Raw genomic sequence first — 25,360 nt, 5'->3', positions numbered from 1 at the left:
CACCAATCCACACACATACACCAATCCACTCTCACTGTATGCTTTCCTACCTTTCCTCTTTTCTCCTTACAGCTCCTTTTCCTGCTCTTCGCTCCTCTTCTTCTTCAGTTCTTCTTCCGAGGGCACGGGGTTCAGAGGGCACGGACAGCGGAGGGCGCGGCTTCAGTCTTGTGCGCCGGGATCTGACAACAAACCCCGGCGCACAACAGCTGTTGCCGCGCGGATCGCAAGGGAGCGGTATCGGAGGTCTTTAACAGACCTCCGGCTCCCTTGAGTGATTTTAAGCCGGGTTCAAGGGAGATCCTTGAACCGGCTTAAAATCACTCAAGGGAGCCGGTGGTCTGTTAAAGACCTCCGATACCGCTCCCTTGCGAGCCTGCTCCTCCACCGCCCCGCCCCCCGCTAGGTACGCTACTGCACGTCCCGCCCCCAATTGAGGGGTGACACGCGCAGGATTTCCTGCGATTCATCCTCGGCTCCTGCACGACCGCCGAGGATGAAAGAATCTGTGCTGGAGGAACGGCAGCAAAACTCAAGATTAACTATTTAATAACTAGCAGTATTTTATTTTTAATTTGAATTTACACGGGCCTAAGATCTTAGCCTACTACTATGCTAGCCTAAAGCTATATTTCCTTACTATAAGTCTACCTCTAGGCAGACGCTCTCAAACCCACTAAGCTAAAGTGAGGTTAAATCAGATTCAGTATATGATTTATTAATTAATATTAAGTTATATAATATTAATAGATTAGAAATAATTTACTTATATATTATGTATTATAGATAGAAGAATATAGATTATGAATTAGAATTAGAATTACTTATATTAAAGATTATGAATTAGAATTTATATTGTTATATATTATTTATAATATATTATAGATTAAGATTAAAGAAGATTAGAATCATTTTAGTACTACAGCTAGTAGCTTGAAGCTTTGCTTAGTACAGCTCGTCACAGTCAATTTTTCTTGAAAAGAATTAGAAATAAAATAAAATGTCACAGCAAAACAGTTAGCTTCACTGCTTGCTGCACTCACTAGCCCAACAAGTTCACTTCACTGATGGACTGAGGTGAGCAAAACACTAAGGGTACTTTTAATAAAATTGAAATAAAATGTAAAATAAATGAGAAAATCTTTGCAAAACAGTTAACGTCACTGCTTGCTGATCAAAAAAAAACACAGCACTTATGCGGCTGCACTCACTAGCCCAACAAGTTCACTTCACTGATGGACTGAGGTGAGCAAAACAAATGAAATAAAATGAAATATTAATTAAGAAAAATTGACTTGGTCTCTTACTGTTGCTAAAACAAAGCACAAACTATAGAGCTGCAGCACCAGTACTAATAAGATTAGCTGAACTATACGCTAGTAGTAATTAATTAATATTATTTATTACTTTTATTTATAGCTAATTTAATTTAATAACTATTAAGATAAGAAAGAATTATAGAATTATTGATATTACTGATTTTAGATTAGACACTAGTAGATGTCTTGAATGTCTACAGTACACTCTACACTAGTATACTATTACTAACTATAACTGACAAATATATATATGATTTTATAATGAATTCAATTATTAATTATATTAATTAATATTACTGATTTTACTGATTAGACACTAGTAGATGAATGTCTACAGTACACTCTACACTAGTATACTATAGTATATATATATATATGACTGACAAATATATATATATATATATATTATAATGAACTATTAAATTATAGATTCTATTAAATTATTATTTATAAATTCTATTTAATTTATTTAAGCAGGACAGGCAATAGGCACTAGTGTCAGCCCAGGGCAAGGGCACCCCAGTGCCACTGAGGCACTGGGTGCACTGTCAACTCAACAGCACTTACACTACAGTTGATGACAAATTAAATTAAAAAAAAAATAAATTAATCAAATTATTATTATTAATTATATTAAGTAGCACTGAAGTGAGGATGAAGTACACTGTGAGAAATGGCAGGCTAAGGCTTACCAGTCTCACACAGAACAGAACAATCTCTCTGTAACGCTCGGATGCAGCACAGCAGTGTTGCCAAAGCAGTCACAGCGAAAAATGAATGGATCTCTCAGGCAAGCTCTGGTCTTATAAAGGCGCCTTCAGAATTCAAAAAACAGCAGCACAGGCTGTTTGAAAGTTTGGCGGCTGCGCGGCAAAAACGAAGACGATCACGAAGAATCTTCGATTCTTCGTGGTTGTGAGTCTTCGTATTCTCCTACGTTTTGCCGGCACTGTATTCTCTTCGGCGTGTCTTCGGAACGAACAAAAAAACGGCCTCTTCGTGCTCGTTTTCATGTTCGCCCGAAGACGAATGCGCAAGTCTAGTTGTAAGCTCTTAATTTGGAGCAACTGTTTCACGTTGATTTTTCCACAACAAATTTTGGTGCCGAAACCCAGGAACTGAAAACAGCTGGAACAGAATCAGGACAGGAGCAGAGGACTGGAGACCGAACTGGCGCCATAAATAGGTGACAAAATTGTCTTCTTAATTTCGCTCTCCCTCCTTTCAAAATGCATGTGCTGTCTTGCTTGCTCTTTTGTATACTATGTCATCTACAGGTACAAGGAGAACGGCAGAAGAACTCCATCTGGCTTCTGCACGAACAAACAGCCAAACAGCTGAACACTACCAACTGCTGGATCTGCTCTCATGTTCCAGCAAATCACAAAGGAATCCCTTTGATTGGTATCCCAATATCAATGAATGATCTTAATCTCACAGATTATAGCTATGATGCCACAATAGACACAAAACACGCTAATCACAATGCCATCTCAGACTCAGGAACATTCTTAGAAATTGTCGGCATACTCACTCCACCCACCATGTGTGTAGGACCCATGTATGTTAATCACACAGACGTATTGCAAGGTCACACATTCAGTCTACCTAAAGTACATGTCGGAAAGACAGATTGTAGGAACGCTACATTGATATTCAATATGATGAGAAATCTTGTGATAAAGGTAAAAATTGTAATAACCAATGTTATGGAAGCCGTGGAAGCACGTTGTGCCCCGAAGTGTGCCTGTCCCGACAAAGGAGAACATGAGACGTGGAATTGTGAGACTAAATTGTATGATAATATGCAATGGTTCCAAAGATGGCTGGGAAATCATGGTAGGATAATTCCTAGAGTACTGAAGCAAGGGTTATACTATCTGTGCGGTAACAGGGCCTACTCATTACTTCCTATGGGTGCATGGGGTAATTGTACCATAGGGAGAGTTGTACCAGTTATCAGAACACGTGCTAACATTACAGCTGCTGATGTTCTAGGTGGGCGTTTTGGAGAGACCAGATATGGACGGGAGTTATTCACTCAGTCAGATAAAGCCTGGATGTGGTTTCCCTCCTGGACAGGATTGGGAATTGAACTAGCAAATAAGCTGAACAAATATGCTAGCATTATGGATGGGATAATAAATGAAACCGCCAGTTCTATTCATGTCCTCAATGAAGAAGTGGCCCAAATCAGAAAAGTCGCCCTACAAAATAGAATGGCTCTTGATTACTTATTAGCGATAGAGGGCGGGACTTGTGCAGTCCTAAATAATGCTCTGCTTAAGAGATTTAGTTCTCTTTCAATTGTTTAGCAGGGTGAGCCCCTGTTTCACTGAGTTAGACATTTGGTGGGTCAGGGTGAGCCCCTGTATTATTTGGTGTTATTGTTTTGGTGCTAATAATTTTCATTTGCTGTATTTACTGTATTTGCTCAAATATATGATAAGGTTTTTTTCAGAGGCCTTATAAGACGCAGATCCTTCGCAGTGCTGCAGGGGACCTGGATGCTCCTCTCTGGCAGCTGGGGGATGTCTGCACGAAAGAAGTGCCAGCAGAAGTGGAGGTGGTTTGCGCGCATTGCGCAGATGTCCACTGGCTGCTCCCATTGGGCACCAAGGAGTCTGGAGCACGGGGGACAAGTCTAGGGATGCATTGGTCGGGTGGGCAGCAGAGTGGCATATAGGGGGGTATAAGGCTTATCTGGGGGGCAGCGTGGCATATAGGGGGTATAAGGCTTATCTGGGGGGCAGAGTGGCAAGCCTAGCGGATGTGCATAACTGTGGGCAGATGAGCATAACTGGGTGGCAGGTTGGCAAATAAAAGGAAATAAAATGAATACCTATTTGAATTCTGTATCATAGTATTTCAGTATCTATTTCATATCTGTTATGGCTGAGCATCCTAATCCTTCTCAGGAATTTGTATTATCATGGCTGGAATCGAAATTTGCTTCCTCTATGGAATTATTTATGGCCACGATGACTCAGTATGTGGCACAACCTATACAGCCTAACCTGAGGCTGTATAGGTTATGCCACGTACAGCACCATTAGATCCTGCTCCTGCGGAGGTTTTACAAGAATCACATGCATATGATTCAGATCAATCTGAAGACTTGTATGCCCATAAGCGCCCATGCAAGGGTAATAGTGCCACTGCAAGGAAAAAGCTCCAGCCATACGTGCAAAACACACAAATTCCTTTCACAATCTAGATTAACCTGGCCATATGTCTACGGCTTTTGACAAGCCTGAGGGTGCTATGACACGCCTTGATGAGTGGCATGCCACTTCATCCGACAATTCTCAGCACTCAGTAGTCCTGGTTATGTCAAGGGGAGAACACTCACGCTTCATTCATGAGTCTGTGGTGAGTGAGCCAATAATTCTCAGACTGCTCAGTCTCATCTCAATGACACTCCAGTCTTAGATCCGTCTGGGGAGGTGTTGTTCAATCCAGCCATAATGAGCCATCCTAGGGCTATGGACGGGCCTCTCCTGAACACATTGCTCTTTATTTACAGAAATTGTTACAACGCCCCTTCGAAAAGGAGGTGCAAAATAAGTTACAGGCAGAATGCCCTCGCCCGGTGATCCCAGGCAAAGTGGCTATGATTCCAGAGTTTGACCCTAATGTGGTCACTCTCCTCTCACATAATAAATGAGATCCCCGCAGGGTCTAGAGCAGGGCCTTAACTCAGCTCAGGATAAATTGCTGGATGTAGTAGTTACTCAAATTCTATCTCCGACCGACCAAGCATTTCTACAAGATGCTACTACTCTTGACCCTAAAATAATTAGAGATTAGGCTTTCCGGGTCATATGCCTTCTAGGCAATGCCAATTCAGCTCTTTCAACTGAGCGTAGGAAAACAGCCTTGTTGAGAATAAATGCACGTTAATGGTTTATTCTTTGGCGACTCTTTCGTGAAAAAGTTGAACCACCATATTTCCATTATGACCTCATGGTCAAAGGGAAGACTTCTTTCAGACAGACAAATGTTTTTTGTCCAGGGCTGGACGATCAAGGGGCCGGATCTCCAGCCGCTTCTACCAGGTAGGCCCGAGGTTTTATCCAAACCATGCATCATCTGCATTCCGAGGATTGTTTCATGCCAGATCCACAGTGTTTAGAGGTCAAGTGTTGCCCGAGGTTGCTCCAACACGGGTAAGTCCTCTCTATTGTTCTTCTTTCCTTCCACAGGTTGCTGGGCCGAAATCCATTTTTTTCATTATTGGGAATTAATCATTTTCGACCCATGGATCTTCCAAACCAGCCACCGAAAAGCTAATAGAAAAATAGTTATTTTCCTTTCTAGAGAAAGGGAAAATCGAATGAGCTCAGGGTTCCCCAGTTTTCGTAAGTTCAATATTTCTGGTCATGAAGAAAACAGGGGATCTTCCTCCGGTTATAAATTTACGAACCCTCAACTGGTTTGTCAGATATCATCACTTCAAGATGAAAGGCATTCATCTCCTTCCGGATCTTATGAAGCAGAGTGAGTGGTTCACGAGGCTAGATCTCAAGGATGCTTACCTATCGATCCTTATTCATCCAGATCATTGGAAATTTCTCCAATGGGGTTGTCATCTTTGGCAAAGTGTCTTCCTTTTGGACTCAGCTCAGCCCCTTGGTACTTTACCAAGCTCCCCAGACCTGGGATAGCTTTCTTCCGATCCAGAGGAATTCATTCCATTATTTATCTAGACGGCATCCTGCTGTTCTCACAGGATCCAGTTCTTCTTGCGGAGCAGACGTCTTTCAAAGTGGAAAATTTTCATCAGCAAGGTTTTTTGGTAAACATCCGAAAGTCAGAGTTCTCTCCAACCCAGAAGATAAGATTTTTGGGTTTCAAAATAGACTGTGTCAGCTCTACTTCGTCTTCCAGCTTCAAAGATTTCGGCTATAAAGAAAGATTTGTCCTTTACTTCGCCTGCACTCTGTGCAGATTGGCATTAGTCATAGGTCTCCTTTCATTCTCCATTCAAGTGATTTTTCCAGATCTTCTTTATTACAGAGCTCTCCAGGGTGCAGATCTCATGCGGGCCACACTTCGAGGTCCGGTGTACCACATTTGGCCACGGGCCGCATTTTGGACGCCCCTGGATTAGATGGTTATTGTCTTTTAGCAGGTATAGGTGCGGCATCTACCGCGTTTCTTTTGGGTGCTTCTTTAACTCATATTCTTAAAGCAACTTATTGGTCTCGAGCCTCGACCTTTCGTAGGTTTTATTTCAAAGCGTTATCTTCAGCTATTCCATCTTTAGTGTCTAGACGTTAAAAATACAAATATGAGCCTCCTGTCTTGCCATACAATAACACAATTATTCTAGACTTGATGACCGAATAATTTGAATTTTAATAAAGACAGGAAGCAAATATTTCCCTCCCTTTTTAGGTTCTTTATTTCATGGGATGGTTTGTTCACTCATATTTTGTTACAGTACTTTGCATTTATCTGTATTTACAAGTGTATTTTATATCCTTGCTGTGTGCATTATGTTCTTTTTCAGTGTAAAATCCTCATCAAAAGGATTCCTGTTTTGCCAGATAATTTAGTGCTCCATTGGAAACTTTCATGTCCATATTTCTGTTCACAGGCTGCTAAAAGAGGAGGATGGAGGGTGCTACTGTCAGCTATGTTGTTATTACCTGTATTGTGATTGGTTCACTATTGTTTCTATTTTTATCCTTTGCTGCTATGGTGAGAAGTAAAGGAATATATAGCAAATATGAGCCTCTTGTCTTTATTAAAATTCCAATTATTTGGTCATCAAGTCTAGAATAGTTGTGTAATTCATTTTGTAGACTTTCACAACTCGAATAATGGTTCATATCTTGTGGTTTAGCCGAGGTCAGAAACAGGTTAACAGGTTTGGGTACAGGAATGGGAACTTGTGCAGGACTCAGCATAGGGAATGTAGGAGCAGGTGGATGGCGTGGGACAGCTCCAGGATGCCCGATCCTGAGAAGCAGAGCCTGCAGGACAACGGAGGACCTGGGAATATCGCGGGGTGAGTCTCGTTTCTGACACAAACATTCCAAGATACGTCTTGGTTAAGGGGCCCAAATCCATGTACAGGGGGCATTTCTTTATTATTATTATTATTTATTGTTTTATATAGCGGCATGAAATTATGTAGCGCTGTACAATGGGTAGACAGGACATAACAAGTAGTATGTAACATAGCAAATTGACTCCAGGCAGGATGGAATACCAGGCCAGGAAGAACACTCTGGAAGCTGTAGAACAGGCAAAATCAGGAACCAGAAACATAGTCTCGGAACAAACCGGGGTCACTAATGGGTTAACAGGTTCAGTAGACAGAGACGTGGTCGTAGTACAGGCCGAGGTCAGCAATGGGTTAACATGTTCAGGAGACAGAGACGTGGTCATAGTACAAGCCAGGGTCAGAAATTAATTAAATTATGTAGCGCTGTACAATAGGTAGACAGGACATAACAAGTAGTAACATAACAAATTGACTTAGAGACAACAGGTGAGGAGGGCCCTGCTCAAATGAGCACAATAGGTAAAAGGTAAAAGTGCAATTGTAAGGGACGGGCCAGCCACACTAGTATTGCATTAGAGGGACTAGGAGAGCTGAACTAAGGGAACTAAGGGAATATGGGAGATGTTAATGTACAATATTATAAGCGTCCTTACAGAAGTGGGTCTTGAGGGATTTTCTGAAGGCAGGGGGCGAGGTGGATAGACCTGGGCAGGAAAAGAGCTTTAGTGTCATGCTGTGTTAGGAAGGGAAGGATGCGGGCAGTGTTTTTAAGATGGAGACTGAATGTCGGGAGTGAACGAAAGGTCAGAGTCAAGGGTGACACCAAGATAGCGTGCATGAGTAGACAGGGAGATGATGGCACCATTAACAATGAGGGAAATTGGTGGGGGAATCTTAGCATTGGAGGGAGGAATGATGCGAAGTTCTGTTTTGGAGAGGTTAAGTTTCAAGAAACGTGCAGATATCTAGGTAGAGATGGATGCAGGGTAGTTAGTTACATGATCTAAGACAGAGGAAGAGAGATCAGGGGAGGATAGATAGATCTGGGTTTCATCAGCAAACAGGCGGTATTGAAAGCCAAAGGATGAGATCAGTTTGCCAAGCGAGGAAGTTTAAAGAGAGAACAGAAGGGGTCCTAGAACAGAGCCTTGGGGTACCCCAATTGAGAGAGTAAAGGGAGGGAAGTGTTACTCGAGACGGAGTCTCGGCAATTAGCACACTACTAATAAAATACAATACCATGTATATAGAAAAAATGGACTTTATATAAATGAATCCCTGTGTGTGGAAGACCAAGGTGAAATGATATTCATCTATTACTTTTCCTTCATCTTTAGACTTAAAGTGAGGTGTGCAATTTTAGAGATAGATACAAGGTTTAACCCAGAAAATTAACGATATAGAGAAATATTGGTCAAGCATACAAATGCCCACCTGAACCCCATCAATGCTGGGTACAATAACATTGTAAATATGGTGTACCTATAGTTATTACTCATCTACATAGTGAGGTCCTCCTGGCTTTAAGTATAGACTCTGGCCCCCAACTGTAGCCAAGTACATACACATCATTTTACCAACAGGAGTAAAAGGCAGACAATGTAGCAGCTAAACCAGGGGTTCTCAAACTGCAGCCCTCCACCTGCTGCAGGACTACATCTCCCATAATGCTCCTTCAGCTAAGGGGCTGGCTGAAGAGTATGGGAGATGTAGTCCTGCAGCAGCTGGAGGGCCGCAGTTTGAGAACCCCTGAGCTAAACAATAGAATCATGTTTGCAAGAAAAAATTGGTGAGCAATGGACTGGTCGGCATAGAAAAACACCAGTTGTAATTAGCAGCCAAGAACAGGCATTGCATAGCTCCCACAGGATTTCACTTCTTGGGGTTTAACCACCTGGCCGATCATACATTGCCCAGGAGTAAAACCATAACAAGCACCATAGCTTGTGAATAGAGTTAGCGCTACCTCAAAGGGCTAACTCCCAACGCAACTGCCAGAGAGGTCCATTAACCTGGCAAAGGTGTACAACCAGGGACAGTATGGTGGATGTATAGACTCATGAAAGGGAACCAATTAGTCAGATAAACATCCCCCATACTGCAGGGCAACATTTTATCTGTGCTGGCGGCATCAATACACAAAGAAGGCAACTGGGGCCATTACATAAATCAAGAGGGGGCAGTCTGGGGGCATAATTACACACAGTGCTGGCTGGGGGTGTTGTAGCTTAGCTCTTTTGGATGTGGGTATCAGGGCAGCAGAGCCTTTCCTGGTATTTGTGTCTGGGTGCCGGTGTGGCAGAGTCTGTCCTGGTGTGTGTGTTTGGGTGTCGGTGTGGCAGAGCCTGTCCTGGAGTGTGTGTTTAGGCGTCAGTGTGGCAGAGCCTGTCCTGGTGTGTGTCTGGGTGTTGGTGTGGCAGAGCCTGTCCCGGTGTGTGTGTGTGGTTGTCAGTGTGGCAGAGCCTGTCCTGTGTGAGTGTTTGGGTGTCCGTGTGGCAGAGCATGTCTTGGTGTGTGTATTTGGTCATTTGTTTCCTGTAGGAATAAATAGAACTATTTAATTTTTACTTATCCATAGATAAAACACCCACATTGTGATGAATAAACTAGGCTCCACTGACTTGCATGGTTGAATGTAGTACCTGTATTCAACCTGCAGGGAGAGTCCTCAGGAGGGTCTGGTAACCTCTTGAGAATTTATTTTTGGCACATCTTTGGTCATTAGGGGGTGAACTATAGTGACATAACAAGGCCCATAAGAGACCGGACCAAATTGCCTTACCCCACAATGTTTTCACACAGCATTAAGAAACTCCTATGGTAGGTTCAAATTATATTGGCCAAGTTGAAGGGACACTCACCAGTAACATTAGACATCCCACTGGCCATAGATAACAACAAATGAACTGATTTGTGTCCTGTGTTCTTAAAAACTCAACATACACGCATGACATAATGGGATTGCATATGGATTTCTTAATTTAAAGGTTTGAATAAAGAAAAAGACAAAAAAAAGACAGTGATTCATTCTGACATATTTAGTATTTATTACATCAAAATACTTTTGCATTTCATTTTTCTCTTACCTTAATGTGTTTAACAGTAAACACCACTGGGTCAGCTAAGTAGACCTTGCTGCTTGATTCTTTATAAACTGCTGCAGTGATGACAGGGGAATTGACAATGACAGAGTGATTGGTGGTTAAAGCTTCCATTCCTAATTTCATGGTGGCATTATCCGTGGACAAATAGCGACCAAGGTTGTTGTACAGGACAAAAACAACTCTTATCTCTCCTGAAAAATTAAAAAGATGCAAGTGAGTGTGAACTTCCTAAGTATATAATAATAAAAAAAAATTTTCGATTGCTTCAATGTGCATCATTAGACCAAACGTTTGTGGACACCTGCCCATCACATCGATATGGGTGTGACGGATCGTCCTGTGCCCCAGACTGGACACATCCGCCCGTCAGCTCCTTCCCTCTCCCAGTAAGCGGACACGCTGTGGCTGTCCGAAGAAAGCAGTCACAGACCAGCACTTCCCTCAATCATGAGACAGAACTTCATGCTTTGAGGTTAAAACAGAACTCTCTTTATTGCAAACACACAGAACTTATATACAATCTCCATTCACTGTGCACCGAACCCAACCCCCAATCCTATCAGCCACATCCCATCACAAATCCCATCAGCCACATCCCCTCACAAATCCCATCGGTATACAGGGGATGTATCAAGTGAGGGGATTAAGGGATACAATGGGTTCCCCCACCTGTGTTATCCCCCCTGTAGTGCGGGTGCCGTCTGGGCAGACAGGGCTGTGCTGGCTGATTAAGAGCCCCAGCCAGATTACAGGATTGTCTCTTTGAAGGCCGGAGCTGCAGCCACATTCAAACAGGTTATAAATAAATATAATAATAATAACAGTGAAGATCAGACATGGTTCTTCACAATGGGCATTTAAATAGAGTTGCCAATACCCCCTTCCCTTGCAGCTATAACAGACTCTACTCTTCTGGAAAGGCTTTCCACAGGATTTTGGAGTGTGTCTGAAGAAATTAGTGCCTATTAAGCGAAAAGATCTTTTGTGAGGTCAGGCACTAATGTTTGATGAAAAGCCCTGGCGCACTTCAGTTCCTCCACACCAAACTTGCCAAAACATGTCTCTACAGACCTTGCTTTGTGCACATGGGCATAATCATGATGGAACAGGAATGGGTCTTTCCTAAGATGGTGCCACATAGTTGAACGCATAGCATTGTCTGAAATTTCTTCATATGCTGTAGCATTGACACTACCCTTCACTGGAACTAAGGGGCCTAACTCAAACCCTGAAAAAAAAACACATTTTACAGTAGGTAATATATATTCTGGAAGAAAGCTTTCTGGCATATTTCACACTGCTTCAGAGTCCAATGGTGGTGTGCATTACACGACTCCAGCTGACGCTTGGCATTGCACATTGTGATTTTTGGCTTGCGTGCAGTTGGCCGGCCATGAAAACCCCTTTTTAAAACCAGTGCTAATGTTGCTTCTAGAGGCAATTTGGAACTCTGTAGTGAGTGATGCTACAGAGGACAGACAATTTTTATCGCTTCAGCATTCAGCAACCACGCTCTGTGAGTGTGTGCGGTGCTCACATATTGTTACTCCTAGACGCTCCCAGTTCACAATATTAGCACTTACGGTCAGGGCCGGCCTTTGGGGTGTGCGACCTGTGCGACCTGCAGGGTCCGACGCCGCCGCCGCTCATCATGCGGTGCCAACTTGCGGCACCCAGCACCCCTCCAGACACGGACAATAATGTCCGCCGCTGGAGGAGCAGGCTCGCAAGGGAGCGGTATCGGAGGTCTTTAACAGACCTCCGGCTCCCTTGAGTGATTTTAAGCCGAGTTCAACCCCGCTTAAAATCATTCAAGGGAGCCGGAGGTCTGTTAAAGACCTCCGATACCGCTCCCTTGTGATCCGTGCGGCAACAGCTGCTGTGCGCTGGGGTTTGTTGTCAGATCCCGGCGCACAACACTGAAGCCGCGCCCACCGCTGTCCGTGCCCTCTGACCCGGAAGAAGACAGAGAAGACAGAAGAACTGAAGAAGAGGAGGCAAAGAAGCTGAAAGAAGAAAAGAGGAAAGGTAGGAAAGCATAGAGTGAGAGTGGATGGGTGTATGTGTGGATTGGTGTATGTGTGTGGATTGGTATATGTGTGTGGATTGGTATATATGTGTGGATTGGTGTATATGTGTGGATTGGTGTATATGTGTGGATTGGTGTATATGTGTGGATTGGTATATGTGTGGATTGGTGTATGTGTGGATTGGTATATATGTGTGGATAAGTGTATGTGTGGATTGGTGTATGTGTGGATTGGTATATATGTGTGTATTAGTATATGTGTGGATTGGTGTATATGTGTGGATTGGTGTATATGTGTGGATTAGTATATATGTGTGGATTGGTATATGTGTGGATCGGTGTATATGTGTGGATCGGTATATATGTGTGGATCGGTATATATGTGTGGATCGGTGTACGTGTGGATCGGTGTACGTGTGGATCGGTGTACGTGTGGATCGGTATATGTGTGGATTGGTAAGTGTGTGAGAGTGATGGGTGTTATGCTGTACCATTTCCAATGTCTTTTTCATGATCTAATTATGCAATAAAAGTACATCATAACTCCCATCACTCTATACTGTTCCATACAGTGGCAGAGCTGGGAGGCAGAGGCCTTGCACCCCCACTGCAGGACTCCTGAAAGGTAAGTGAACTTCAAAGAGGGAGAGGGTAGATAGTTAGGAGGGGGTAGATAGGGAGAAGGGAGTGAGACGGGAGAAAGGGGGTAGATAGGGAGAAGGGAGTGAGAAGGGGTAGATAGGGGAGAAGGGAGTGAGAAGGGGTAGATAGGGCAGAAGGGAGTGAAAAGGGGTAGATAGGGCAATCATACTCCTATCATGCCAAGACTGCGAGTACATCCTGGAATCTGGGTATGCCTGGGCATGATAGGAATGTGATTGCTGTTAACAATCATATATATTTACATATAATATTGTTTTTTAATTGTTTTGTCCTATTTTGGTGTGTTACTTACTTTAAATAAAAGGGTTAGATTTTTTTATGGTGTGGGGAGGTCATATTCGGTTTCGGACAGGGAAATGCTTTATTTTCGGTTTCAGTCCAGAATTCGTTTCGGTGCATCCCTACTACTAAGCCAGACAATGAAGTGGTAGGCCTACACCACATCAATGTTTGGCATAGTATATAGTGATTGGGGTTATGCTGCACTATTGTCAATGTCTGGCTCAATGTATAGTGATAGGGATTACGCTGTACCACCGTCAATTTCTGCCTCAGTATATAGTGATAAGTATTATGCTGTACCACCGTCAATGTCTGCCTCAGTATATAGTGATAACAGTGATGCTGTACCACCTTCAGTGTCTGCGCCGGTATATAACAGTAGAAGCTATGCAGTTTTAAAGTGTGTGGGGGGGGTTGCCACATACAGGATCCGCCCCAGGTGCCAAATACTCTAGGTTTTCAATGTTTTCGTTTATGTCCCGGGCAGGGGCGTCGAACGCTCGCTTGTGAAGTTTTCAGCAACCGCTCGGCGCCCCTCACTCTCCGTGACTCCATCGCGGTGCCGCGTTTCATGCTGAGGGCCAGAATATTCCGGCGCTCAGCTATGAAGCGCGCACCACGGGAAGACGGACGCCTCCCGCTCCCACCGCAGGACTCAACAAGGTAAGTAAGGGGAAGGGGCAGAGGGGGGGTCAGTGAGAAGGGGGGTCAGTGAGAAGGGGCAGAGGTGGTAGATAGTGATACAGGGGGATAGATAGTGAGAAAGGGGAGTTTTGTCACAAGTTTTTATTCCTTTCATTTTTTTGGGATGGGGGGGCGCCAGAGGAGTATTCCGCACAGGGCGCCAGAACACCTAAGGCCGGCTCTGCTTACGGTGGATGGGGGTTGTGATGGAGTGTGTGACGGAACTGTCCATCACTGGGGCCCCTGGAGAGGACTGAAAGCAAGCCTGCTACCAACAGATTATGGACCCTGTCTCCCTGCCCTGGCGAGTGGGACTGTTGTCCTCATCTGGGACCCGAACTCCCCAGTCTCTAAGTGCACCCCAGTACTGGTTAGTGGGACAATTGGCTCTTGCCAGCCCCCTGCATCCACAACTCTAGGAGCGACGGAGCTGTGCTCCCCGACTGAACTGGATGCAGACCCGGTTGGGGTCTGGCCCCAGTTCAGTCTTCTTTTTAAAAGGGGAGATATGTGACTGAATGAACAGGGGCCCAAGGTACTCAGAGATGGCTCCAGCCTGGCTGACAAACAGGCAGGAACTCCATTGTGTAAACTAATCCCATTAACAGGATGGCTACCAGGGGGATATTCAGTAGCTAAAGGGGATTAAAGGTTGGGTTGTCTACATGTACCTGTTTATCAATGTTGATTTATGTTAATGTTCTGTGGCTATATCAGTCTATGTTTTACAATAATAAACTGTTCATTCCTGCTGTACTCAGTTCAAGGTAGTTGTGTCTACTTATTGGGTACACATAGCAGGGTCCCAAGGTACGCATGCTGGCTGGTGCTGGAAGTGATTCTGGGGACAACAGGAGGATACATGTGGGTGATCTCTGGGAGTTACTACGGCTCTCTTGGTGAACCTGTTACAGGGGTATATCTAGCAGGGAAGATATTTAATGCACTGACTAAGGTGGCATCTTATGACAGTGTTACATTTAACCCCTTGACGACAATTGACGTGCCAGGCATGTCACTAAAAACAGCCAGTTAACGACAATTTCTTCACTCAAATGGTGTTGCATTAATGCCTCAATGTCACTGCATTAAGCAACACTGAGATCAGGAGCAGGGGGCCAGTGTGGCCCTTCAATGTAATAAATCATTGTTATGCTTTTATTCTACACACTTTAAGCCTGAATGCAAACTTGAGTGCTAGGAATATACGTGATGTAGCTATTAGAGGGTCTTCTGTGGAATGCCAGTGTATCCTGTGACTGCTCCAATAGGATTCATTAAATTCACATATTGCCCATATATAGTAAGAACCTATACCTTAACTGAATGTAAAAACTCATAGTTACAAGGCCAAGGTCTCTTTCTCCTCCCTCTTATCAAGAATACAGAGCCTACAGTACCTATGACCACCATCTGAATGTATACTACTTTGTTCTTCCAAAATAAACCTACTTAAGAAGACTTAAGAAGAAGCTGTGGTCTTGATTGCTCTTGATTGGTCACGGAAAAGTTTAGATATTTAAGACAAAGTATATCTAACAAATTGGCGAGCCAGGCAGTCTTCAATCAGTGTTTCCCACAGAGAGCCTCTACTGCAAGTTTCTTTTTGAACTTCCCCCTTCAAACAAAAGGGAGGTTAGGGTTATGGTTGTAGTTATTGGAAGAGAAGACTGCAGTGTTTGAAGGGATTCAATTCTCTGACTAAAGAACCTAGCAGTGACCACAAGAGAGAGTGATTCAACACTACCAGACCATGTGGTGAGAAGGTAGGAGCATTCCAATAGCAACAGTGTGCCGTGCTGATAGCAGATTGAGGTCAAGCAACTGATCTACAGTAAGTATGAATTTTATTAATACTTTTTCCTCTGCAAGTAAATTTGAATATAAGTTTGTTCCGTATACTGCTAGTGACTCAAGTGTGTGGCATGATTTATGGCGTCAACGTGAAGATGCAAATAGACAAAAAGTTATTTTCTGTGAATAAGGATAAACAAAAGCTGAGAAATGTAATGAAAATGATAAAGATTTTCAATACATTAATTGCTGGGGGCGAGAATCTGACTAATGTTAGTCAAAGTAATTTGCAAAGTAATGACATAGTTAAAAGTGAGATGCACAATGTGTGTGCAATAGAAAAGGAATGTCCTAAATGTGAGTTATTAACACAAGAGATTTCTGATTAGTCAGATTGTTTAGAAATTAAGAATTTGTTAATTTCATAGTTGCAGAAAGACTTAAAACAAGCTTGTGTAATCACTATGAAAGAAAAACAAAGACATAGTTTAATACCCGAAAATGTAGAGGGTGAACCAGAGGTCAGTTCAGAACAGTAATTACAAAGAAAGAAACTTAAAAATAAAGCAGCAAAATGAAAATTGCAAATACAAAGCGAATTGATGAAATTAATTAAAGAAATACCACCATATAACTCTAATTTGGATGCATTTGGTAATGCAGATGTATTCAAATCAAATACTGATGATCAAAATAATAGATTGTTCAAGATCTGGGTGCTTACATATATGACGGAAGATTAATAGCTCTAATAAGTTCTCCTATGGTGGAGGATGATGACATCATACATGGAACAGATAGAGATAGACTTCAGCAGTTGATTACATTTACAACTGGAAATGCTAATCCAACAATTGTAATACAAGAAAATCTGAAACCTACAATTTCGGAGGATGCATTTTCCTTCTTATTGAGATTTGAGCAGGCATATAGAATAATTTTTTAAATTTCTGATGATGAATGTCCTGCTTCTTTGATCCAAGTGTTTGTTTAAAAGTTTAAATACCTGGATCCTACTATTATAGTGATAGCTTCTGATATGCAAACAGGAGGGAACGCAAACATGGAAGGGTTAAAATGAATGTGGCTGCTATTAACAGGGGTTTTTACACACACAGAAAGGAAAGGGTTAATTCCTTTAATCCCCCTTCCCCCCCTCAGGAATTTAAACAGAAGCAAATGCAGGTTTCCAGGGGACACAAGTTTTGGAATAAAGAGTTATTACATTGTTTCTATTGTAAGAAACTGGGACATTTTAAAGGACATTGTCGCAAGTTTCTCTATAATAAAAAATTAAAAGAGCAAGGGAAATCAAATGGATTTCTTTACAGTTCAGATCCAAATATATATGCTCAAATATATAACACCTCATAGAGATTTACCTTACACTCCAATTATAAGGCAAATTAGGGAGGTTTAAGTTGATAAAGAAAATTTGCCTAATACAGGAAATACACAAGAATTGTCAGGTTCCACCCTACTCCGTCTGGTGTATTCAATTCTTTGTTATGCTCATATTTTTCTACAACCACTAGTGGCCACCCTTCTCTCTCTGGAGCACCCAGACCTCATTACTGCAAGCAGCTGAACCTTGTTACCTGGATTGAGCCCTGCCTATATAAACCTGCTCTGCCCTTCCGTCAGAGCCTTTGCATTGAAGTTATAGGATCGTTTTGCTCTGGCCCTGTACCTGATCCTGAATTGTTTCTGGCTTCCAGCAGAATGCCCTGCCAGTGGGCTCCCAAGCCGAGTGCCCTGCCAATGGGCTCCCTGCCGTCCAGCTGCGCCAGTGGGCTCCCTGCCGTCCAGCCGTGCCAGTAGGCTCCCTGCCGTCCAGCCCTGCCAGTGAGCTCCCTGCCGCCAAGCCCTGCCAGTGGGCTCCCTGCCGTCAAGCCCTGCCAATGTGCTTCCTGCCGTGTGTCCCGCCAGAGGGATTTCTGCCAAGAGACTTTCTACCTGTACCTGTTTTTCCGGCCAACTGCCTTAATACAGACTATATCATAGTATTCTGCCTGTAGTCTGTTTCTTTGCGCCTGTCTGTAACATCCCTCTAGTTTTTATGCATCGTGGGGTACCAGCAGAACCCCTTATATCCCCTGCGTCTGGGCTCCTACCCGACCTGTTTACCCGGTTCGTCACATGAATATGTTTGTTGTAAGTGTCGTTAGAGTTATAATACATAGATATATGTTGTTTCAGCACACAGGGAACTAGTACACTAATTAACTCTAATTTGTACTGCATCCCTGCACTATGGCTTCTATGAAGATGTCTGGAATAAGTTTATTTATAAGGAAAAATATATTGATTAAGAACCTGTAATGTGACAGGTTGTATAAACTGCAATTACATAGTGTCCATCATTTGCAGAAGTACAAGTTAGGGATACTTCCTTTCGTGCTTCTCGGGTTGATTCAAAACCTTAATTTAGTTCATGAGAACAGGGTTTTGCATCATGACTAAAAGGATTGTATTGTATTGATCAAATATGTTTTTCGTAATCAATTGAAAACAAAACTTTAGTATAATAAAGTACACATATTGCAAATCCATAATTTGTAAGTTAGTATTAATTGTTTATTATTGTCCATTTTCTAAAATTCACCTCTTGATCAAAATTAATGTGTTATAATTTGCGATTTGGTTATTTGATAAAATGATGCAGTCTTTAATGTTAAATAATAATTTTAAACAATTTCTTACAAATTATATTAGAACATTACATCATGTTTTATAGTGAGGTGCTATAATAATAAAGGTGTTGTAAACTTTTGTTTTGTTTTTTAGGTTGAGTGGAGAGCGGTCATAAGCGCCACTGCAAGAGATTTTGCCAAGATGGTGGTGTCCTTTAAAACAAAAAAAAGGACACTTGAGAACTCATAACAGGTACTGCATTCAAGCATGCAAGGCAATGGAGCCCAGCGTTTTAATTACAATATGTGTTAAAATAAATAATTAAAAAAATAATAATAATTCACCACTGATGTCACCATCAAGGGAACCTTCCAGTTCCAACAAAATGTAATATATATATATATATATATATATATATATATATACAATATTATTTTTATGAGCAAGTCTTAAAATAAGCACTATATCTTCACAAACAATTTTCACATGGAAAGAGTTAAAATACTGGCATGTTACATGCCCATGGTGTGTCTAGTTTCAAAGATGTCCCAAAAATAGGACATGGGCACAGTCCAAATTACAAAAAAATGCACACCTCTAAAAGGTGGCCTTTTACCTCCCAAATAACCCATGCATGGGGGTATCGCTGTACTCAGGAGATGTTACCAAACTGCTTTTTGCAGTTGCATTTAGCTTGGACACACAAGCGAATCCTGAGCTGGGGCAAATCTCCTAAGTGACATCTCTAAGTGAGGAGTTACAAGCAAAGAAGGAGAGTATATTTATATCTATTGCAAGGGGAGCACTGTGTTTTGTTTGTTTGTGGTATTCAGAGTAAAGTTTTGTTGAAAAAAGAAAAAGCATGTATATATGTATATAGGTTGAACTTGATGGACTTTGGTCTTTTTTTCAACCTTATGAACTATGTTACTATGTTACTATGTTACATATTAAGGTGTTGTTTGACAGGGACATATACCAACAGCGGTAAATTCATACCTGAAGTAAAATGTGTGTGGGGAAAAGCACACAAGAAAATACTATGGCAAAGTGTAACAAAGGCTGGTGGTAAAATGTGTGCATTTCCAGCATTTGAAATATCCTGAGGTGTCTAGTTCTCAATATATATGTGGTTTTATTGGGCACATTGAATTGGTCTGGCTCAAAAATGTACCAAATAGAGCATGGCCACAGGATCACCACATGTCAACATTGAAAAATTGCGCATGCCCCAAATGTGACCCTTTAGCCCCTAAAGAGCCAGGCAAACCCATGCATGGGTGGTATCACTGTACTCAGGAGATGTTGCTGAACACATATTGGGGTGGTATTTGTAAATTATATATACCAGCACCACCGGCCACTTGACCGGCTGGCCCACCGGGAAACCACAGTCCGGCCATGTGTTTACACTGTTCATTAAGTGTATTTTACAGTTATGCGCATGTCATTATGTCCTACACACTCCTGGTTGTTCCCTTACCCAGTTTTAAATTAAATTATATTTCATAGCAGGAAAAAAGGCTTTCTAGCTGTGACAAATGCTTCTTATGTGCTTTTAAATTCTTTATTTCTGTTTTACCTGAAACAAATATCTCTTAAATAGAGAGTCTTATCTCACTCAAGACACTATTGAGATATTATTCAATTCTCTTGTGTTCTCTATCTGGACCATCTCTTTACAGTTGGACAATGCAGTCAGACAGGTAACATCCGCCTAACCTAGACTCAACCATCAGACTGCCAAATAGAGTCATGATATTTCGTGACTCCACAGACCACGTTTCCACTGCTCCAGAGACCAGTGGGGGTATGCTTTACACTACATGATCTAACACTTGACATTGTACTTAGTAATGTGAGGCTTGCACATAGCTGTACGGCCATGGAAATCCATTCTATGAAGCTCCCGACACACAATTTGAGTGCTGATATTGATGGCAGTGGAAATTTGGAACACTTCTGCTATCAAATCAGAAGAGCATTTGACTTTTACACACCATTTGCCTCAGCTATTTGTGACCCCACTCTGTGACTCTATGTGGTCTTCCACTTCTTTGCTAAGTTGCTATTTCTAAATGCTTCCACTTTCCAATAATACCACTTACAGTTAAGCGTGGAATATCTAGCAGAGATGAAATTTCACAAACTGACTTATAGCAAAGGTGTGGCATCCTATCACAGTTCCATGCTTGAATTCACTGAGCTCTTCAGAGGGAGGGAGTGGGTAGATCGTGAGAAGGGGGGGTAGGGAGGGAGTGGGTAGATCGTGAGAAGGGGGGTAGGGAGGGAGTGGGTAGATCGTGAGAAGGGGGGGTAGGGAGGGAGTGGGTAGATCGTGAGAAGGGGGTAGGGAGGGAGTGGGTAGATCGTGAGAAGGGGGGTAGGGAGGGAGTGGGTATATCGTGAGAAGGGGGGTAGGGAGGGAGTGGGTAGATCATGAGAAGGGGGGGTATGGAGGGAGTGGGTAGATCGTGAGAAGGGGGGGTAGGGAGGGAGTGGGTATATCGTGAGAAGGGGGTAGGGAGGGAGTGGGTAGATCGTGAGAAGGGGGGTAGGGAGGGAGAGGGTAGATCGTGAGAAAGAGATAGATGGGTTGGGGGTTGGGGGGGCCCTTAACAGATTCTTGCACCGGGGCCCTGAGGTTTCTAGTTACGCCCCTGTTTGTCCAGTTTGATACGCTTCCATTAATAATAACTCTGTCAATTCTACCTTTAAGCCAGTTTTCCATCCAGGTACAAGCAATATTGCCTAAACTTCATTCGCTTAATCTGTACAGTAATCTTTTATGTGGAACTTTATCAAATGATTTTGAAAATTTTAATAAAATCCACTGGAACACACTGATCTATATTTCTGCATTAGTTCAAAGCAGAGATTTGAGGGAATACACCAGTGTATGGGAAGACAGTGCCCTTCTGTAGGCTGGCAAGTTGTACTGCTGAACAAACCCTTGCAACTCAACTGTTTAAAGCTTGTTTTACACAATGCAAACGTAATTTTTTTTTAAGTATTACAACAACCTTCTTTTTAGCAAATAATTATACAAAACCTTTATAGAAAAACATACTTGCAATAGATAAAAATATTGGCATGATGGTGAAAAAAGCATTATTCATTTTACATAATTATTATATTCAAAAATATTACTCAGCTCACCGTTTTTTCCATTTTGTCTAAGTGTATTTGATGAAAGCTGTACAGAACTTCCATGGGCTGGACTCTGTGGAAATTTCAAGTCTTCCAAATTCACATCTGTACTTAGTCTTGCAACTTCAAGTTCTATTTGTGAAAAAAAGCGAAATGTAACCAAATAAAAAGGAGACTGCTGGGACGCTTTATAATAAAGCCGATGCATTGCACTCAATTTTTATATTTTATGCTAATAATAAGATCTGAAATATTTAGCTGTAATGTATATTTAACATATTTAATTAGTATGAGGGCCATAAATATCACTTTTAGGAATCTTAAGCACAATCTTCTTGGGCAACAAGGCTCAGGAACACCAATTTGCAGAAAACTGATTTATTTGCTGGTGCACAAAACACAAAGTATCCCCAAAACAAAATCATAAAAATAAAGCCTAGCTCCTAATTGGAGCCCTCTCTGGCTATACATTGCTGGCCCAAATTGAGCAGCCTAACCACTCACTTCACTTCCCTGTCAGACACAGGTCTAGGCAGGTTTATCACACTTTGCATGGAGATCTCTTTCAGGAATCTCTCCTTACCCTTATCTGTCAGGCTCCGCAGAGGTTTTAGTGACCAGCATCTGTGCCTGATGTAGGCCTTCTTAAAATTCTAGACTGGATCCTGCAAACCCAGCTCGGGCGTCTAGTCTGCTACAATACTGCATTTGGAGCATTGGCCCACCCTGCTCTCCAAATGCTCCACCCCAGGGACCCATACATAAAAGATTTCAGATTTTTCCATAAAACCACAACAAAACACCACCCTGGGGCTGTACATTAGACTTGTGCAAAATGACACAAAATAACACATGTTTTGTTTAGTTTTTTACGCAATAGTTTATTAACAACTAATCTTGTTTCTAATTCTTTCAGTTTGGACAAAAATCGAAGGTCATTTTATATTCGGAAACTAAATTCACCATCATTCACCCTAATTTACTCTCTCATACACTCTCACTGTTTCATTCTCTTTGATTGACTCCCTATTGTCCATGTCCCTGTCTCCTTGACGGGCAGCTCTGCTTCTTCTTTTATATCTTCTTGTTTGTCTTCTTTCTTTGTCCACTGCTCCCTGTGTCTTTTTTCTTTGTTTGCTTCCCCATGGACATGGCCTACTGGTGAACTTCAGCACAAGGGTGCAGCCTCCAGGCACATCTCTCTCCCTTATTCCTCCAATCGGAGTTCACCGGCAGGCTAGAATAATGAAGACAGATTAGCTGAGAAAGAAAAGTGTTTTTACTTCTCTTTCTTTGTGAATCTATCTGCATTATTCTGGTCTCTCTTATTTTTTTCTAAGCCTAGAAAAAGAGCTACAACGGACCAGACTTTCCAGAGAGATCCCATTTGTCCTTTAAAACCTTTTTGGTAATGTTATCTTAATTATTACATAAATAGGCTGCAATAACCATGAAGGCAAGTTATTTAAAGTGAACTGAATTTGTTAGGATGTCTTTTGTGAGTGACAATGATAGTTTAGTCTTATATACAGTTTGAGTGTGAGATAATTGCACGATACAGGAAATATATTTGTTTTAATTGCATACACAAGCTATTTATGGAAGGCATGGACATTACAAAGACATGAACATTACCCAAAACTGGGTTTACTCCTTTATGATGCCTTTACTGCCTTCAGTTGTTGGTTGTTTGTAGGTCTTTCTGCCTTAAGTTTTTGTCATTAGCAAGTGAAACGCATGCTCTATCGGGTTGAGATCAGCTGATATTCTACTTCTTTGCCTTCCTGGATTGCTTTTGCAGTATGTTTTGGGTGATTGTCCATCTGTAAAGGGAAGGGCTGTCCAATCAACTGCGCTGTATTAGGCTGAATCTGAGCAGACAATATATCCCTATATACTTCAGAATTAATCTGGCTGCTTCTGTCTTCTGCCACATCATCAACAAACACCAGTGATCCAGTGCCATCACACTGTCTCCACTGTGTTTTACAGAAGATGTGGTATGCTTCATATCATGAGCTATTCCAAGCCTTCGCTATACTTTTTTTTCTTTTCCCCATCAGTTCTGGTACAGGTTGATCATACAAGCATTTAAAAACACCATTTGAATTTAAAATAACAGTTCCCATAGGGTCTCTCAAGGCCCTCCTAACAACTCTGCAGTTTGACTACAGGTACTGCAGCTAACCATGCAGCTCAAGAGCCCAGCTCATTAATCACTATGTGATTAGTAAAATAAAATTAAAATTAAAAATATAAAAAATATATATTAAAAAGTTTATCAATAAAGTTTATCATAAGGGGTACCATCCAGGTTCTGAGGATCTTTTTGGGATCTTTAGAGCCTTAAAGCCCTTGGGCAGCCTGATTAATTAGCATGCCAGCAAGACAGTAAGTTGTTTTCACTCTGGTAATGTTTTGGACACAGTGGCCTATTTTGCCAGGCCTCCTGTCTGGGTCTACCTGCCTATCTCTCCAGGCCTCCTGCCTTCCTATCTCTCCAGGTCTCCTGCCTGCACTTGCCTGACTACTTTGGCAGGCATCACTTCGGTTCTACCATCCTCCTTCTAGGGATGGACTGTCAGCTGTATCATCCTCATACGTCTGGTCCAAGCACCGAGCTTGTTGGAGTTTTAAGATATTTTGTTTGGCCCCAGCAGAACATTTTTTTCCTGCTTGTTGTAAGTTAGAATCAGTTACAAATTTAAAGATTAGATGACAGCCTTCTTACACATCATCTTGGTACAGAGGGACTCCCTGTCATTTGTTTTCCAAAAGAAACTCTTTTTCTGTGGAGCTATTAGAAAATTCCTTATACGGCTAGTGATTCAACTTTGTGGCATGATTTATAGAGTCAGTGTGAAGATGCAAGATGCAAATAATAAGATAGACAAAAAGATATTTTCTGTGAATAAGGATAATAAGTTAAGAAATGTAATGAAAATGATAAAGATTTTTAATACATTACTTGCTGGTGGTGATGATCTGACTAATAATGTTAGTCAAAGTAACTCAAAGAGTAATGACATTGTTAAAAATGAGATGTACAATGTGTGTGCAATAGAAAAAGAATTAAATGTGAGTTATTAACAGAAGAGATTTCTGGTTTGTCAGATTGTTTGGAAATTAAGAATTTGTTAATTATAAAGTTGCAGAAGGACTTGAAACAAGTTTGTGTTAACACAAGGAAAGATAAGCAAAGACATAGCTTAACACCTTCAATCCCAGGGATTTTTTGTACCTCAAAGCCCAAAGCAATTTTGCCATTTTTGGGGTATGTCGGTTTAGTGATGATTCTCTTTTCCTGTGAATAGTGTACCCATATAAACTAGATATTGTTTTTTCAAGGAGAGATAGAGCTTTCATTTGATACCATAGTTGGATGATTAGCTGAAAATTTAGAATGAGAAATTTAGTAAAAACTAGCGAAGATTAGAAAAATAAACTATTTTTTTTTTACATTTTCTCTCTGAATCCTCACAAAATTAGGTAAAGTGATGGAAAATCCCCTCCAAGTTTATTATTTTAGGTGTCCTGATTTCAGAAATACCTAATTTATATAGATTTTCCAGACTTTCCCAGCACCAGGGAGCATACTATAATGTGTACAATTTTGTATAATTTTTATGCCTATGGCTTAACGGGTTTGGGGGTTGTGAACGGGGGCAGGAGGGTTATACTGGCT

General features: G+C 41.7%; 1 protein-coding gene across 1 annotated transcript in view; it reads right to left on the bottom strand.

Annotated features, from left to right (window-relative positions):
• Positions 1 to 25,360, bottom strand: part of ADGRL3 (adhesion G protein-coupled receptor L3) — a 792,897-nt gene that overhangs the window by 349,831 nt on the left and 417,706 nt on the right. The window contains exons 13-14 of the mRNA XM_053463509.1: positions 21,685 to 21,807; positions 10,422 to 10,630 (exon numbers count right to left, since the gene is read on the bottom strand). Of these exons, the coding sequence (XP_053319484.1) occupies positions 10,422 to 10,630; positions 21,685 to 21,807 (332 nt within the window). The remainder of the gene's footprint in view (positions 1 to 10,421; positions 10,631 to 21,684; positions 21,808 to 25,360) is intronic.

This window comes from Spea bombifrons, chromosome 1 (genome assembly GCF_027358695.1).
Source record: "Spea bombifrons isolate aSpeBom1 chromosome 1, aSpeBom1.2.pri, whole genome shotgun sequence".
Lineage (NCBI taxonomy): Eukaryota > Metazoa > Chordata > Amphibia > Anura > Pelobatidae > Spea > Spea bombifrons.
Note: the sequence above shows the minus strand (reverse complement) of the source record. Positions and strands in the feature narration are given on the sequence as shown.